Below are 18710 nucleotides of genomic sequence, written 5' to 3'. Positions count from 1 at the left end.
ACTGTTTAAGCATAGTTTCCTTTAGTTAATTGAACTTATTTGTATTAGCTACTTTGAAGTCTTTGTCTGCAAAATCTACCATCTGGGCCCCTTGAAAGGCAATTTCTATTGCCTGAATGCTTTCTTTCTTTCTTTTTCTTGTTGGTTACACTCTTTTTGTTTGTTTGTTTGTTTATGTTTCAATTTTTTGTTGGCTGAATATTTTAGACAATATATTGTAGCAGTTCTGGATATGTGTCCCCCCAGGGTGGTGTTGTTGGTTGGTTGGCTGATTATCTGTTTCGTGACTTGGCTGAGCTAATTCTGTAAAGTCTGTTTCCCCTGTAGTGTGCAGTGTCTTATATCACTACTCAGAGATTTTTCATCTTTTCTTTTAGCCTGGCTACCTAGGGTTGCCCATGAGTTGCCTAAGCTGCTCATTAGTTATAGATTGTGCATAAACCCCCTCAGACAATTAGGTTTTTACCTTTTACTACCAGATTTATATGTGGCTTGGAAAATGCTATCACATTTCAGAGAGTGATGGCTTTTGCATCATGTTCAGCCAGAGACTGGTAGTTTGGATGTCCCCTCTCTGATTGTACATAAGAGGGTACAGCCTTGGGCATGCACAGAGTCTTCCAGCCTGCAAGGGATAAATATGATTTCATTTTTAAGCCTGGCTTCCTAGGAGATGCCCCTGGGTTGGGAGAGCTTAATGTTCAGTGTTTGGTAGACTGTTGTGTTTGGTAGGCCCATTGTGCCAGTGAGACTCTGCCCTATGTTAACGGGTCTTTGTGTAGCTTAGGAGATGCTTTCAAGTTCTCCCCATATCCCACTCTGACTGCACCTGAATCAGTACAGCCTAGCACATACACAAGACCTTCCAGCCCCTAGAGTTGTCTGTTATCCCTGAAGGACTCTTCTTCACTATCCCTTTCCCTTGTTCTATCAAAATTCCACTCCTCTATATCATTTTGCTTGCATCCTGGAGTTATCAGCCTCCTCTTAATCACTTTCCACCAAGATCTCCACTGTTTTAGACAATGCCCATAGGCATGGACTTTTCCATGTTCTATTCCAAATAAAGTCAGCCCCCTCGAGCAGAGCTGTAGAGCTCCCTGTCTTAGCACCTGACTTTCCCATAGACAGAACCTTTGCTCCGCTGCACCAGAGCTGGGGCAGGGACCTGTTTTTCCAGGAGTAACATCCTCACTTCTGTGAGTGACACTTGAGATGTGTGCATGTGTGTGCACACGCGTGTGTATGTGTGTGTGCACGTGTGTAAGCCCGTGGTCTTTTTGGCTTGCCCTTCACGGCTTAGAACTTTCACTCTATAAGCAAACTGGGGCAGGAATCATTAGGGCACAGTTATTCTCAGTATTCTGAGCTTAGAGTGGAGTTTCTTCCAACAAGTGACAATGGGCCGAGGGGAAGACAGTCTGAGACCTCTTGGCCACACCTGCTTGGAATAGAGCTTCTGCAACATGGGGCTGGGCTAAGAATAAGAAATCCCAGCAGTTTTCCTTTCCAGACTGAAACCATAGCCCAAGACTGGGAGCTATGGGGAGAGGGAGTCGCTTATCTTGGCCACACCTGCCCAGAGTGCACAGCAGTGAAGTTTCTGGAGCTGAGGCCGTAACAAAGCGAGCCATGGCTTAAATGCAGCAGACTCTGTTCTTACTGGAATTGAGTAGATTTTCTTGAATAAATGTTTTTCCATTTGCTGTATTCCCTGAGGATAATTTCCAGAGACATTTTATCTGTTTTATTTTAGACAGGGTCTCACTCTGTCACTGAGGCCGGAGTGCAGTGGTACACTCATAGCTCACTGCAGCCTCAGCCTCCTCAGTTCAAACCATCTTCCTGCCTCAGGCACATGCCACCACGCCCAGCTTATTATTATTTTTATAAAGACAGGGTTTCACTATGTTATCCAGGCTATTCTCAAACTGCTGGGCTCAAGTGATCCTCCCACCTCAGCCTCCCAAAGTGTTGGGACTACAGATGGGATCCACTGCACCCAGCCTTCTAAAGACTTTAAATGATTATTTTTATCATATTTACCAGTTAACCTACGTTGTCAGAGAGAAGGTCAAGTTGAGGTCCTTACCGTGCTATCCCAGAAGTCCACTCTCTCTCTGCTATTTTTGCAAGTTTCTGTGAATATATAATTATGTCAAAAATGTTTTGAAAAAACAGCGATAATTGGTTGGTTCTAGCCTTAAGAAACCTGTACGATTCAGTCTTCGCGTTCATAAAGTGAAAGAGAAATGGGAGTGTTTCATCTTCAGTAATTTGCAAGCGTCATAGAAAACAGAATGTGAACGTTCACAAGAAGCTATGTTTTGTGCTAACAGAAGGGCCCACGGCAGGAAAGGACATTCTGCTCAGTCTAGTGGAGCACCTGAGGAGTTTGCGCCCTTTTCCGTGTTAGGGTGTAAGTGTGTGTACACTCTTCACTGGATATGTCTTCCTCTCCTGCAGATTCGCTCAATTGTGTGGAATGCAGATGATAGCAAACTGATTTCTGGTGGCACAGATGGTGCTGTGTATGAATGGAATCTGTCCACAGGAAAGAGAGAGACAGAATGCGTGCTCAAGTCTTGCAGCTACAACTGTGTTACTGTCTCCCCCGATGCCAAAATTATCTTTGCTGTTGGATCAGACCACACCCTCAAGGAGATTGCGGATTCCTCGGTGAGTCTGCCCCTGCCCCGCCTCTGGGCTGGTGCACGGATCTGCAGGGACAGCCTCCCGTGCTTACAGCACAAAGTATGCACGGAATGAGGGCCTCTGCATACAGGGCCCCTTCTTCCCAAGATAACATCAGGCTCCTCATTCCTCTTGGATTAGCTCAGTTATCGTCACTTCCTGAATTTCCTGCCCAGTTTCCTTCCTGACTGAGTGAAATTGTAAATTGTGGGGCTCTTTTTCATTTCCGTTTTACTTGCTGTCTGTAACTTCTCTCCCACCTTCCAGGCATGGAGGTCATGTCATCTCTAAACTGTACTCTTACCCTTGGTCTGCACTTACATTCCTGGGGTAAAAACCTAACGACAGTATGCACTGAGTAACACCAATGATGGACCACGTAGACTGTAAGATTGTAATGCCATAAGATTATAATGCCAAATGTTCACTGTACCTATTCTGTTTAGATACACAGATATTTTCCATTGTGTCACAGTTGCCTACAGTATTCAGCATAGTCACATGCTGTTCAGGTTTCTAGCCTCGGAGCAGTAGGCTCTACCACATAGCCTAGGTGTATAGTAGGCTGTCGCAGCTAGGTTTGTGTAAATACACTCCGTGATGTTTGTGTGACAAAGTAGCCTAACCACGTATCCCATATTAAGCGATGCATGACTGTGCAGTTAGCTGCTCTCACCTAGGCTTGCCACTGTATTCTTTTGAAATCCCCAAACTCTGAAACTGTACAGTTACATTGGGCTCCAAATAGTGAAGGGAAAAGAGAGGAGCTCAGCAAGGATGCATCATACAAACATGGCCTGTGCTGTCCTCCAGCTGGCTCCTCCCACTTTTCCTGTGACTGGTGCCTGGGAAAGTGCGTAGATACCATGGCAGCAAGCTAGCCCAAGGCAGGTCTCCCCGTGGCTGGAACACAGCTGACAGTATGGTGACTCTCCTGTGTACCCCCGAGCAGCCTGGTCCTAATTCAATGGCAGCTATCAGTGCTGTGCCAGACTAAAGCCCCTTTAGGGCAGGGCCATGTTTTGCTCCTCTTGGCAGTCCTACTAGCTGGCACATTGTGTGGTGCACAGCGTTGAATAAATGTGTGTGTAGGCATGAAAAAATGCTCATCATCACTGGCCATCAGAGAAATGCAAATCAAAACCACAATGAGGTACCATCTCACACCAGTTAGAATGGCGATCGTTAAAAAGTCAGGAAACAACAGGTGCTGAAGAGGATGTGGAGAAATAGGAACACTTTTACACTGTTGGTAGAACTGTAAACTAGTTCAACCACTATGGAAGACAGTGTGGCGATTCCTCAAGGATCTAGAACTAGAAATACCATTTGACCCAGCCGTCCCATTACTGGGTATATACCCAAAGGACTATAAATCATGCTGCTATAAAGACACATGCACACATATGTTTGTTGTGGCACTATTCACAATAGCAAAGACTTGGAACCAACCCAAATATCCATCAATGATAGACTGGATTAAGAAAATGTGGCACATATACACCATGGAATACTATGCAGCCATAAAAAAGGATGAGTTCATGCCCTTTGTAGGGACATGGATGAAGCTGGAAATCATCATTCTGAGCAAACTATCTCAAGGGCAGAAAACCAAACACTGCATGTTCTCACTTATAGGTGGGAATTGAACAATGAGAGCACTTGGACACAGGGTGGGGAACACCACACAACGGGGCCTGTCATGGGGTGCGGGGAGCGGGGAGGGATAGCATTAGGAGATATACCCAATGTAAATGATGAGTTGATGGGTGCAGCACACCAACATGGCGCATGTATACTTATGTAACAAACCTGCACATTGTGCACATGTACCCTAGAACTTAAAGTATAATAATAATAACAAAAGAAAAAAAATGTGTGTGTAGGTGGGTGGGTGGATGAGTGCATGAATGAGTGAGGGAATGAAGGGGCGCTCTGATAGTACAGTTGTCCCACCTTATCCACAGTTTCAGTTACCTGTGGTCAACCAAGGTCCAAAAATAGGTGAGTACCATACTGTGAGTAAGATATTTTGAGAGAGAGAAACCACATTCACACAGCTTTTATACAGTATTCTTACAACTGTTCTATTTTATTATTAGGTATTATTTATCTCTTACTGGGCCTAATTTATAAATTAAACCATATCGTAGTTATGTATGTATAGGAGAGAAACATAGTATATATAGGGTTCAGTACTATCTGGTTTCAGGCACCACTGGGGATCTTGGAACATATCCCTCGAGGATAAGGGGAGACTAATGTATAGTTTTGCTTATGTAATGAGCATTAATGAATGCTTGCTGAATGCATTTATGAGCAATAGCCCATTCTCATTTTGAAATGCACCCATGCATAGCAGTCAAAGCAGAGACTGGAGCCTGCCCAGGTACATGAGTTGAAGCAAGTGTCTTTCACACAGATGGTCCGTCATCTGTAGCCCAGGGATAACAGTAACTGCCTCAGAGGGTTTCGTGAGGATTGAATGAGTTGCAACATGGAGAAGGCACAGAACAGTGCTTGGCACATAGTAAGTGCTATATGAATATCTCTCTCTATTAGTATTATTCCTAACTCATGAAACTGGTTATTTACCAGCAACACAATGAGGAATATCTAGTTTGCGCCTTTTTTGTGCTAGGTACTATTCTGGATGCCAAAAGGGATAGAAAAAGCATTTTTTAAAGACAAGCCCCTAGGGATCTGTTAGAGGAGAGGGCGAGAGAGAATGGCACTGGGACATGGGGGCCACAGCTCGACCCCTCACACTGAGCAGAGCTGCCTGTGTCCCAGATCCTTCGAGAGATATCAGCGTTTGACGTCACCTACACCGCCATTGTCATCTCGCATTCCGGACGCATGATGTTTGTGGGCACCTCGGTGGGAACCATTCGTGCCATGAAGTACCCTCTGCCTCTGCAGAAGGAATTCAATGAGTACCAGGCCCATGCCGGTCCTATCACCAAGGTGAGCAGGCCCCTCTCCCCAGGAACCCAGTCCCACACCTGCCTGCCGCATGCCTTGTTCATCCCTTCAACCTCCCAATGTCTTTTCTCTCTTATTTATTCATCCATCCATTGAATCACCATCTATTGACTATGAATATACTCTTTGTTTAAACTACTTCCAGGAATTTAGCCTAGGAAATCATCAGAGATATGCCTAAAAATGTATGTACGACGTTTTCACCATAATGTTATGCATAATAAGGGGCCGTTTGGTGGATGCCGTAGCTGCCGTGAGTGTGGGCTGCACTTGACCACAGCTGCCTCCTTCTCCAGAGAATGCCCCGGACTGAAAGGAGCCATAGCCCTGAAGATCAGCCCCTACCTCTCCCTGAGGGTACAAAAGGCCACCCCAGGGGCAAGGGCAATACCATGAGTACACATTTGTAAATTGTCCTTCCATTCACCCTTCTCATAAAGTAGTATCTATGTTCAACAGTCAAAATGTGGAAGCAACCAAGTGTCCATCAACAGACGAATGCATAAGCAAAAGATGGTGTATCTATACAATGGAACAGTATCCTGCCTAAAAAGGAAGGGAATTCTGCAGTGTGCTACCACATGGATGAACCTTGAGGATGTTCTGCTAAATTAAATAAGGCCAACCACAAAAAGATAAAGACAGTGTGATTCCACTTTCAGGAGATACTTAGAGCAGTCAGAATCACAAAGACAGAGTGGTGGCTGGCAGGGGTTGCGGGGAGGGGAATGGGGAATGATCATGTCATAGGTATAGAGTTTTGGTTTTACCAGACAAAAGGGTTATGGGGGTGGTTGGTGGTGATGGTTGCACAACATTACAAATGTATTTAATAACACGAACTGTACACTTGAAAATGGTTAAGATAGCAATTTTTTTTTTTTTTTTTTTTGAGACGGAGTCTTGCTCTGTCGCCCAGGCTGGAGTGCAGTGGCGCAATCTCGGCTCACTGCAAGCTCCGCCTCCCGGGTTCACGCCATTCTCCTGCCTCAGCCTCTTCGAGTAGCTGGGACTACAGGCGCCCGCCACCACGCCCGGCTAATTTTTTTGTATTTTTAGTAGAGACGGGGTTTCAGCGTGGTCTCGATCTGCTGACCTCATGATCCGCCAGCCTCGGCCTCCCAAAGTGCTGGGATTACAAGCGTGAGCCACCGCGCCTGGCCTAAGATAGCAAATTTTACAGAATATGTATTTTACCACAATTTTAAAAATGAAATAAAAAAGAATTATCTTGCATGCGAAATGGTTGCCAAGAAATCATAGCCAATAGTAAATTAAAGGTTATTCATTGTGCAAAAAAAAAAGTAATGTCTATACCTACACTGACCCCCTGAAAAACAGGCACTGGGAAGGGATGTGTCTCCTCTTCCTTACTCTCTCTTGCTGCATATTGAATGACACAGCACCTGAGGTTTTGAATTATGTCCCAAACTCCGTAGGGGCTTACCTGCAACACTAGCTGTATTAAGAAAAGTTTTCTCATTATAAAACAGAACATTTCTGTACCAAGCCTGGGCCTTGGGTCCAAAGTAAATTACTACAACATATTCCCCCTCTTCCCTTCAGATCTGCTAAGTTTTGTGGATAAGGTATTTATTTTCTGATTATAGAAGCAATGCATGTTTATTTTAAAAATAAAAATCCTTGCCAGGCGCAGTGGCTCATGCCTGTAATCCTAGCACTTTGGAAGCCCAAGGCGGGCAGATCATGAGGTCAGGAGATAGAGACCATCCTGGCTAACACGGTGAAACCCTATCTCTACTAAAAATACAAAAAATTAGCTGGGCGTGGTGGCACACACCTGTAGTCCCAGCTACTCGGGAGACTGAGGCAGGAGAATCGCTTGAACCTGGGAGGCAGAGGTTGCAGTGAGCCGAGATCGCGCCACTACACTCCAGCCTGGGCAACAGAGCGAGATTCTGTCTCAAAAAAAAAAAAATCCTCATAATAGTATCATCATTTCTTTGATGCATATCCTTCTACATTTCCATGTGTGTGTGTTTTAAATAAAATTAAGATCATACTGTGAGGCCAGTCTCGTGGCCTGCTTGTTTTTAACTTCACACTACTGTAAGCGTTTGTCCATACAATTAAATATTCCTCAGAAGCATGACTTTAGTAGCTACACAAATATCCTATCCTATGATGGACTGTAACTTACTAACTCTTCTCTTGCAATTAGGCATTTAAATTATCTTATGATCTGTAGTGAACAGCCTAGTTTACAATTTTATATGCACATCTCTGATTCTCTCCTAAGACTAAATTCCTAGAGAGAGAATTCCTGAATTAAAGAGTATTGCCATTCTCAAGATTCTTGACACATACTGCTGATTGTGAGAAGACATTTTTCACAGTTAATCCTTTTGTTTTAACTTTTTATCTTGAAATACTTACAGGTTTAGAGGAAATTTTAAAGATGGCACAGAGTTCCCATGTACCCCTCAGTTTCCCCCAGTAATTACATCTTCTAGAACTGTAGCAAAATATCAAACCAGAAAATTGACACTGGTCCACAGTGTATATGTAGTTCTGAGTTATTTCTCACATGCACTGTTTGTGTAACCACTACTACAATCACAATATAGAACCGTTCCATCCCCACGAAGATCTCCATCTGCCCCTTAGAGTCATACTCCTGACTCTCATCCCTAATCCCTGGCAACCACTAATTTGTTCTTATTTCCATAACTTTTGTCATTTTGCGAACTGTATATGGAATTATACTGTATGTGGCCTTCTGAAAATGGCTTTTTTATTGATACATAGTATTTGTACATATTATGATGTACCTGTGATATTTGTTATAGTCATAGAGCGTGTAATGATCAGGTCAGGATATTTAGGGTTTCCATCCATCTCGCGTATTTATATTTCCGCGTGTTGGAAGCATTTGAAGTCCTCTCTTCTAGCAATTTAAAAATTTACAATACATTGTTGTTAACTATAGTCACCTTACTCTGCTATCAAACGTTAGAACTTATTTCTTCTTTGACTCAGCACGTGGGTCATGCCTGTAATCCCAACACTTTGGGAGGCCGAGGCAGCCAGATCACTTGAGGTCAGGAGTTTGAGACCAGCCTGGCAAACATGGTGAAACCCCCGTTTCTACTAAAACTACAAAAAATTAGCCAGGCATGGTGGTACATGCCTGTAATCCCAGCTACTCGAGAGGCTCAGGCAGGAGAATTGCTTGAACCTGAGAAGCCGAGATTGCAGTGAGCCGGGAGATCGTGCCACTGCACCCTTAGCCTGGGCAACACAGCAGACTCTATCTCAAAAAAAAAAAAAAAAAAAGAAAAGAAAACTGATTTCTTCTATCTAGTGTTTGTATCTGTTAACCAATCTCTCTTTAGCACCCCACCCACCCATACACTCTTCCCTAGTATCTATCATGCCACTCTGTACCTCTATGAGGTCAACATTTTTGGGTTTTTTTTTGAGACAGAGTCTCACTCTGTCGCCCAGGCTTGAGTGCAATGACATGATCTCGGCTCACTGCAACCACCACCTCCTGGGTTCAAGCGATTCTTCCACCTCAGCCTCCTAAGTAGCTGGGATTACAGGCACATGCCATCATGCCCAACTAGGGTCAACATTTTTTAGCTCTCACATATGAATGAGAACATACAATATTTGTTTTTCTGTACCTGACATATTTCAGTTAACTTCACGACCTCCAGTTCCATCCATGTTGCTGCAAAAACGTGATTTCATTCATTATTATGGTCAAATAGTATTTCAGTGGGTATATATACCACATTTTCTTTATTCATTCATCCACCGATGGACACTTAGGCTGATTCCATATCTTTACTATTGGTGGTACGATAAATATGGGGGGGTGGGGTGCAGGTATCCTTTCAATATGCTGATTTCCTTTCCTTTAGAAAAATACCCAGTAATGAGATTGCAGGATTGTATGGTAGTTCTATTTTTAGTTTTTCTGAGAAGTCTACATACTGTTTTCCATAGTGGTTGTACTAATTTACCTTCCCACCAACAGTGTATGAGAGTTCTCTCTTTTCCACATTCTTGCCAGAATCTGTTATTTGTTGTCTTTTTAATAATACCTACTCTAACTGGGGTAAGATGGTATCTCATGGTGGTTTTGATTTGCATTTCCCTGATGATTAGTGATGCTGAGCATTTTTTCATATACCTGTTGGCCATTTGTATGTCTTCTTTTGAGAAATGTCTATTCATGTCCTTAGCCCACTTTTTTTTTTTTTTTGAGATAGAGTTTTGCTCTCGTCACCCAGGCTGGAGTGCAATGGCTCAATCTCAGCTCACTGCAACCTCCCCCTCCTGGGTTCAAGAGATTCTCCTGCCTCAGCCTCCCGAGTAGCTGGGGTTACAGTGCCTGCCACCACGCCCACCTAATTTTTGTATTTTTAGTAGGAATGAGGTTTCACTATGTTGTCCAGGCTGGTCTCAAACTCCTGACCTCAGGTGATCCACCCTCCTTAGCCTCCCAACGTGCTGGGATTACAGGTGTAAGCCACCACACCCGCCCCTTAGCCCACTTTTTTTTTTTTTTTTAATTATACTTTAGGGTTTTAGGGTACATGTGCACAATGTGCAGGTTTGTTACATATGTATCCATGTGCCATGTTGATTTCCTGCACCCATTAATTCGTCATTTAGCATTAGGTGTATCTCCTAATGCTGTCCCTCCCCCCTCCCCCCACCCCACAACAGTCCCCGGAGCGTGATGTTCCCCTTCCTGTGTCCATGAGTTCTCATTGTTCAATTCCCACCTATGAGTGAGAACATGCGGTGTTTGGTTTTTTGTCCTTGCGATAGTTTACTGAGAATGATGTTTTCCAGTTTCATCCATGTCCGAATTGAACTCAGCTCTACATAAAGTGGACCTAATAGACATCTACAGAACTCTCCACCCCAAATCAACAGAATATACATTTTTTTCAGCACCACACCACACCTATTCCAAAATTGACCACATAGTTGGAAGTAAAGCTCTTCTCAGCAAATGTAAAAGAACAGAGATTATAACAAACTGTCTCTCAGACCACAGTGCAATCAAACTAGAACTCAGGATTAAGAAACTCAGTCAAAACCGCTCAACTACATGGAAACTGAACAACCTGCTCCTGAATGACTATTGGGTACATAATGAAATGAAGGCAGAAATAAAGATGTTCTTTGAAACCAACGAGAACAAAGACACAACATACCAGAATCTCTGGGACACGTTCAAAGCAGTGTGTAGAGGGAAATTTATAGCACTAAATGCCCACAAGAGAAAGCAGGAAAGATCCAAAATTGACACCCTAACATCACAATTAAAAGAACTAGAAAAGCAAGAGCAAACACATTCAAAAGCTAGCAGAAGGCTAGAAATAACTAAAATCAGAGCAGAACTGAAGGAAATAGAGACACAAAAAACCCTTCAAAAAATTAATGAATCTAGGAGCTGGTTTTTTGAAAAGATCAACAAAATTGATGGACCGCTAGCAAGACTAATAAAGAAGAAAAGAGAGAAGAATCAAATAGATGCAATAAAAAACGAAAAAGGGGATATCACCACCGATCCCACAGAAATACAATCTACCATCAGAGAATACTACAAACACCTCTATGCAAATAAACTAGAAAATCTGGAAGAAATGGATAAATTCCTCGACAAATACACCCTCCCAAGACTAAACCAGGAAGAAGTTGAATCTCTGAATAGACCAATAACAGGTTCTGAAATTGTGGCAATAATCAATAGCTTACCAACCAAAAAGAGTCCAGGACCTGATGGATTCACAGCTGAATTCTACCAGAGGTACAAGGAGGAACTGGTACCATTCCTTCTGAAACTATTCCAATCGATAGAAAAAGAGGGAATCCTCCCTAACACATTTTACGAAGCCAGCATCGTCCTGATACCAAAACCTGGCAGAGACATAACCAAAAAAGAGAATTTCAGACCAATATCCTTGATGAACATTGATGCAAAAATCCTCAATAAAATACTGGCAAACCGAATCCAGTAGCACATCAAAAAGCTTATCCACCATGATCAAGTGGGCTTCATCCCTGGGATGCAAGGCTGGTTCAACATACGCAAATCAATAAATGTAATCCAGCATATAAACAGAACCAAAGACAAAAACCACATGATTATCTCAATAGATGCAGAAAAGGCCTTTGACAAAATTCAACAACCCTTCATGCTAAAAACTCTCAATAAATTAGGTATTGATGGGACGTATCTCAAAATAATAAGAGCTATCTACAACAAACCCACAGCCAATATCATACTGAATGGGCAAAAACTGGAAGCATTCCCTCTGAAAACTGGCACAAGACAGGGATGCCCTCTCTCACCGCTACTATTCAACATAGTGCTGGAAGTTCTGGCCAGAGCAATCAGGCAGGAGAAGGAAATAAAGGGTATTCAATTAGGAAAAGAGGAAGTCAAATTGTCCCTGTTTGCAGATGACATGATTGTATATCTAGAAAACCCCATTGTCTCAGCCCAAAATCTCCTTAAGCTGATTAGCAACTTCAGCAAAGTCTCAGGATACAAAATTAATGTACAAAAATCACAAGCATTCTTGTACACCAATAACAGACAAACAGAGAGCCAAATCATGAGTAGCCCACTTTTTAATGAGATTTTTAGATTTTTTTGTTTGTTTAATGTTGAGTTGTTTGAGTTCTTTGTGTATTCTGGATATTGGTCTTTTGTCAGAGTAAAGTTTGCAAATATTTTCTCCCATTTGACAGGTTGTCTCTTCACTCTGTTGATTGTTTCCTTTGCTGTGCAGAAGCTTTTTAGCGTAATGTCCTGATTGTGGCTTTTTCTACTCAGCTTAATCTCCTTCAAATCCATCCAAGTTGTGTTGTGTATCAATCATAGTTTATTCCATTTTATTGCTGAGTAGTATTCCATGAAAAACAAATCACAGTTTGTGTAGCCATTCACCTATTATAGGATATTTTTAATTTTTTCCAGTTTTCAGCTATTATAAATAAAGCTGCTGTGACCAATCATATACAGGCTTTTGTGTGGAAATAAGTTTTCATTTCTCTGGGATAAATGCCCAGGAGTATAACTGCTGAATCATATGGCAAGTGTATATTCAGGTTTTTTTTTTTAACTGCCAAGCTATTTTCCAGAGTGGCTGTACCATTTTACATTCCTACCAAGAATGTATGAGACCCAGTTTCTCTGCATCATTGCCAGCACTTGGTGTTGTCACTGTTTTTTTATTTTAGCTGTTCTAATGGGTGTGTAGTGATATCTCATCATGATCCTAATTTTGCATTTTCCTAAATGGCTAATAATGTGGAGCATCTCTTCATGTGCTTACTTGCTACCTGTGTATTTTCCCTGGTGAAATGTCTCCGTACCTTTTGTCTACTTTCTGATTGGATTGATTGGCTTTTTTACTGTTGAGTTTTGAGAGTTTCTTGTACATTCTAGATAATAGCTGACTCTTCAGATTCCAAATCCACAGGGAACGTAGACATAACCTTACTTCTTCTATTCATTAACAGATGCCTGTGAGGGCTCCTGTCTCATTCTTACCTGGGATCAAGTTTACCTCCCTATGAGGCTGTGCCCAGGATTGCATGGGGGGGAAGCCTTGCACAACAGCTGGCTCAGCCCTGGTCATCTGTGGCCTTGAAAGCTTCCTGGCCATGACCTTTTTCTCTTCAGATGTTGCTTACCTTTGATGATCAGTTCCTGCTGACTGCTGCTGAGGATGGCTGCCTGTTCACCTGGAAGGTCTTTGATAAGGATGGCCGGGGAATCAAGCGAGAGAGGGAGGTGGGCTTTGCCGAAGAGGTGCTTGTGATTAAAACAGACATGGAAGAAAAGGTAAGAACTGGATGTAATGAAGAGGGATGTGGAATTCCTTACCAGACTGCATTCAGATGCGGGTCCAGCACCGGGGCCCTCTACAGCCTGGCTACACCCTATGCCCAGTGCAGACCTCCACGGCTCCCTGCACATCCACTGTCCACACAACCAAGCTCTCCTCCTCACTGCCACTGTCCACCCTACTCTGCCTGTCTTTCTGCCATGTGATCATCTTGACTTACACTGTGCTTTGCTTTTATTCTGTGATCTGGTTTTCCTCTTTCTACTCTTTGAAACCAAGAATAATGAAACATACAATTCTCTTATGACCAACAGTTTCTAGCACATGCTGGGCACATGGAAGACAATCAATAAATATTTACAAAAGTAAAGTATGTTCTCATTTAAATCTCACAACATGTCTATGAAGAAGATACTGTCATTCTCCCCATGTTTCAAAAAACAAGTCAAGAGAGCTTGAGGGACGTGTCCAAAGTCAGTGTGCTAATAATTAATAGGACTAGAGTTCTAATCCAGATTTAATCCAGAGCCCCTCTCCCTTAATCACTGTACCAAAGGGACATCCCTTCCTTCCTGTTGATGCAGTAAACATTCCATAAAGGTGTGTTTTGCAGAGATATGAGTGCATAGCTCTGTGCTACGCTCCCTAAGGGAGAAGCTGAATGGATGATAAACACACAAGGCTCATGGAGGATCGCAAAGCTACACAGTCATTGCTGTTTCTCTGGAATCTTAAGTGTGTTTATTGAACACCTACCATTTGCCAGGCACTGGGGATGCACGTGTGAAAAGACAGGTGTGGGCCCTGTGACATGACCAGGAAGCTTACAGTCAAGTGAGGGATAGAAACAAGTAAAGCCATCAGAGCAGCAATACAACACTGCCATAAATCAAGGTGACAAGCCCCTGGCATTTGCTGGTGATCCCTTCTAGAGCTCCCTAGAATTTTCTGCAGGAAAAGCAAAGAGGGAGAAGAGGATGAGGGAGGGCCCCGTGAGAGTGGGGGCCTGACTTGCTGCAGAAGGAAGCTTTCCTTTTCTCCGTTATCTTTTCTGTTCTTCCCAGAGGGTAGGGGAGGAGGCCAAATAGGAGACAGCAGGCTGAACCAAAGGCCTGAAGGTGCCCAAGCTGTCTTCTGACCACATGCCCCAGATGGGCCTGACAGTACTTCTGCCAGGCTGGAAATGGCTCATGCATATACTGCTCCTTCTTGAAACTCCCTTCTGTCTTACCATCCTTGTGACCACACTCTGTTCCCTGTAAACCTTTCTGACTCCTCCTCCCCGCTTCTGTCCTGGCTCTTCCTCTGCCTGTCCCTTAAAAAGCATGTTCCCAGAATTCCCAACTCTCTTTATATTCTGTTATAGTCTATGTAACTCTCAGGCCATGATTTACCTTCTCTGCCTAGGATTTACAGAGGGGTCTGCTGTGTACCTGACACTATACTAAGGTCTGGGATTACAGAGATAAAAGACATAAAGCATCCTTTAGCTGATAGCCCGGGAAGAGGGCAGAGTATCATAAAGAAGGGAATTAAACGTGCAGTGGAATGAAGTGTCATGAAAGGGCGATGCTGTGGGAGGACAGGGGAAGGAACTTGGCTCGGGCCAGGTGGTGCCAGAGGACATGAGCCTTGCTCAGAGCCTTCCAGAACAAATGGACAAGGGCCAGTGAGCAATGAGCAGTGAGTGTGTGCAGAGGGATGAGGGAGTGGTGGTCTGCAAAGCTGCTCCTAGTTAGGGTGTGCCAGAGAGGAGGGCTGAAGATGAAGCTGGAGAGAAACAGGTCGGGGGGCCGTTTACACCATGCATTAGGCTGGACATTGTTCATAAGGACCGCTCATAAATTTAAGCTAGGGAATGACTTAATATGATTCGCATCTCAGAGAGATTAATCTGCAGCAATGTGAAGAATAGATGGAGGAAGGACACTGAACAAGGACCTCAAACACAGCATGTCAAAGGCCGGGTCGTTCCCATGGATAAATATATCCCACTAGCCAGGGCAGACCCCTGGGGTCATTGATAAGTATTCATTCAGTGCTGACCATGTTGCTAGTTTGATGCTAGGTTCTGGAGATAAAGCAGTGAAGCACGACAGGACAAGCTCCACCCTCAGGTACCGGTCCTTCTACCTAGGAGACAGCCTTCATCCATGATCCTTACCTCTCCACCCCACACCCAGTCAGGCACTACCCTCTCTAAACTCACTCTCTCCAACCTCTCCATTCCTCTCCGGTCCCCTCCCCTACCTCAGTCCAAACCCTGGCCGTCTCTCACCTGGTCTATGCAGTTGCCCCCCACCCACCCCAGCAACTCATCATCCTGCCTTTGGTCCTTCCTTAATCTAGTCCATGCTGCCTACTGCCATTGGAGAGATCTTTATAACACCAAAGTCAGCCTGATCAGGTTCGATGAGGACCTTTGGAAGCCCTCTAGGATAAAATCCAAACTTCCTAGCATGGCCTACCGGGTGCCTGATGGTCTAACGCAGTCTCGGCTGCCCCTTCCTATGCATCCAACCTGTGCCATATCACGTGCAGTGAGTGCCCTGGCCAGGCATTCCTGCCACATCCTCTCTGACTTTGCACGTGCGATTTGTGCTTATCCTTCATCTCAGTACTTCCTGTGCACCAGATCCTCACTAGTCTGCTGGCCAGGAATGCAGAAATGTGCATAATCCGTTCCTTGATGTCAAGTCGTTCACAGGTAGTAGAGGAGACAGACCAGAAATGATGAGATAGGGATGCACGGGGTGTCCCCATAGGTAAGCAAGAAGAAAACACTGCATTCTGACCCACTCTGTCATCAACATTAACTTTTTAAGGAAATGAAGGGTGTGTGTATTATAGTATTTTTAGAAAACTTTGTCATCAGTGAGTACGATGGGAGAAGACACGAGGCCGGGTGCAGTGGCTCAGCCTGTAATCCCAGTACTTTGGGAGGCTGAGGCAGGAGGACCGCTTGAGCCCAAGAGTTCAAGACCAGCCTGGGCAACATAGTGAGACCCCCATCTCTACAAAAAATATAAAATATAAAAATTAGCCAGGTGTGGTGGGGCATGCCTGTAGTCCCAGCTACTTGGCAGGCTGAGGTGGGAGGATCACTTGAGCCCAGGAGGTCGAGGCTACAGTGAGCCGTGATCACACCACCGCACTCCAGCCTGTGTGACAGAGTGAAACCGTGTCTCAAAAAAAAAAAAAAAAGGAAAAAAGGAAGAAGAAGAAGATACTAGGCATAAAAACCAGCAAGACAGAAGAGTTAGGATCTATATTAAAGTAATAAAAGTGAGTCTAAGAAGACATCAAGAGGGACAGATTGGCAGTACTGAGAACTACCCAGCTTTGGACAGTTACCACGATTTGTAATAATGTGTTTATCTGGCTGCCTCAGTAGACTCTAAGTTCCATGGGGACAGCCATAATGCTTCGGTAAATATCTTCTGAGATCTTACTCTGTGTTAGATATTGTTCCAGTACTTGGGATATATTAATATATCAGCAAACAAACCCTACAAAGATTCTGGTCTATGTGGAGCTCAAGTTCTGATGGGGAAAGAAGAATAAAAACAATAAACAAAATAATAAGTCAATTATAGAAAGTGCAAGATCTAAGGAAATAAGAAGTAGAGCAGAGTAAGAGAGGTGATGGGTCCTGGGAATGGGAAGGGGTTGCAGAATTAAACAGTGTGGTCCAAGTCAGCCTCGTCAAGCAGGAGACGGTTAAGCCGACTTGAATGAGGTGAGAGCATTACTAGCACAATGTAGTAAGGATTTTTTGAGGATAGAGGAGGAAGCTCGTATGTCTCCTCGTTTTTAGCCGGTGTGCCTTCTGGGGAAAAGATGACAAGTTCTAGTTGAGACACACTGAGTTTGAAGCTAGGCAGAGCTGCAGGTCTCAGGTCAAGGCCGCAGGTTTAAATATTCTGAGTCACCCTCACTGTCAGTGTTCTTGATTCTCTGTCCTTCTCCCAAAGGCTCAGGTTATGTTGGAGCTAAAGACTCGTGTGGAGGAATTAAAAATGGAGAATGAGTATCAACTCCGACTAAAGGACATAAACTATTCTGAGAAGATTAAGGAGCTAACAGACAAGTTCATCCAGGAAATGGAGTCCTTGAAAACAAAAAACCAGGTCTGTTTAAGCGACTCACCAACAAGCACGAATAACAAGAAATTTCCACTTTCAAGACAGGACTGGCATATACTGCCCAAGCTATGCTCAAACAGTAAGATATGTGAAAATGTCCAATTTTAAAGCATAGTTGTTGATATCAGAAATGCTTACAACTGGCCAGGCACAGGGGCTCACGCCTGTAATCCCAGCACTTTGGGAGGCCAAGGCGGGCGGATCCCTTGAGGTCAGGAGTTCAAGACCAGCCTGGCCAATGTGGTGAAACCCCATCTCTAGCCAGGCATGGTGGCGCGTACCCATAGTCCCAGCTACTCGGGAGGTTGAGGCATGAGAATCAGTTGAACCTGGGAGGTGGAGGTTGCAGTGAGCTGAGATCGCTCCACAGCACTCCAGCCTGGGCAACAGAGACTCTGTCTAAAAATAAATAAATAAATAAAAATAAATGCTTACAATTAATTGCTAAGTGAAAAAAAAGCAGAATATAAACCACTTTATGGTGAATGGTATTAATCGGTATTAGTGGTATTAACAGATTAATCTAATCTATAGCAGTAAAATACATATAGAAAATAGATAACAGTATAATTATCTCTGAAAGTTGAGATTACAGATAACTTAAATTTTGTTTTTCATACTTTTTGTAATTTCTAAATCTCTACAATGAGAATTATGATTAGGAGAAACTTATTTAAAAACAAAATGAAAAGATAAGAAAAACAAAGCAAAAAGATAAGAAAATCAAAGCATAGATGGAGAATAACTAGCAGAATACTGATTCCTGGATTGTCAGAAAGTTAAATAAAATTAGTCTACATGGCCTTTACACAGTTAGATTTGGTCTGGGACTCTCCCAGATTCTTTGCTTTGTTCTACACAAATCTGGACTCCTATCTAAAATCCCCGCTGGGCAAGGTGGCTCACCCCTATAATCCTAACACTTTGGAAGGCCTAGGCAGGAGGATCGCTTGTGTCCGGGAGCTTGAGACCAGCATGGGCAACATAGTGAGACCCGGTCTCTACGTAAAATAAAAAATGAGTCTGCCATGGTGGCATGTGC

At 43.5% G+C, this 18710-nt stretch overlaps 1 protein-coding gene across 4 annotated transcripts in view; it reads left to right on the top strand.

Annotated features, from left to right (window-relative positions):
• The window catches only part of CFAP57 (cilia and flagella associated protein 57), an 89173-nt gene that overhangs the window by 36431 nt on the left and 34032 nt on the right, over nucleotides 1-18710 (top strand). For all 4 annotated transcript variants that reach the window (XM_055255405.2, XM_063627599.1, XM_055255407.2 and 1 more), the window contains exons 10-13: nucleotides 2467-2679; nucleotides 5488-5661; nucleotides 13358-13519; nucleotides 17498-17653. In XM_055255405.2, coding sequence (XP_055111380.1) covers nucleotides 2467-2679; nucleotides 5488-5661; nucleotides 13358-13519; nucleotides 17498-17653 — 705 coding nt within the window. The remainder of the gene's footprint in view (nucleotides 1-2466; nucleotides 2680-5487; nucleotides 5662-13357; nucleotides 13520-17497; nucleotides 17654-18710) is intronic.

Source organism: Symphalangus syndactylus, chromosome 12 (genome assembly GCF_028878055.3).
Source record: "Symphalangus syndactylus isolate Jambi chromosome 12, NHGRI_mSymSyn1-v2.1_pri, whole genome shotgun sequence".
Lineage (NCBI taxonomy): Eukaryota > Metazoa > Chordata > Mammalia > Primates > Hylobatidae > Symphalangus > Symphalangus syndactylus.
This window is presented reverse-complemented; position numbering and strand designations above follow the sequence as displayed.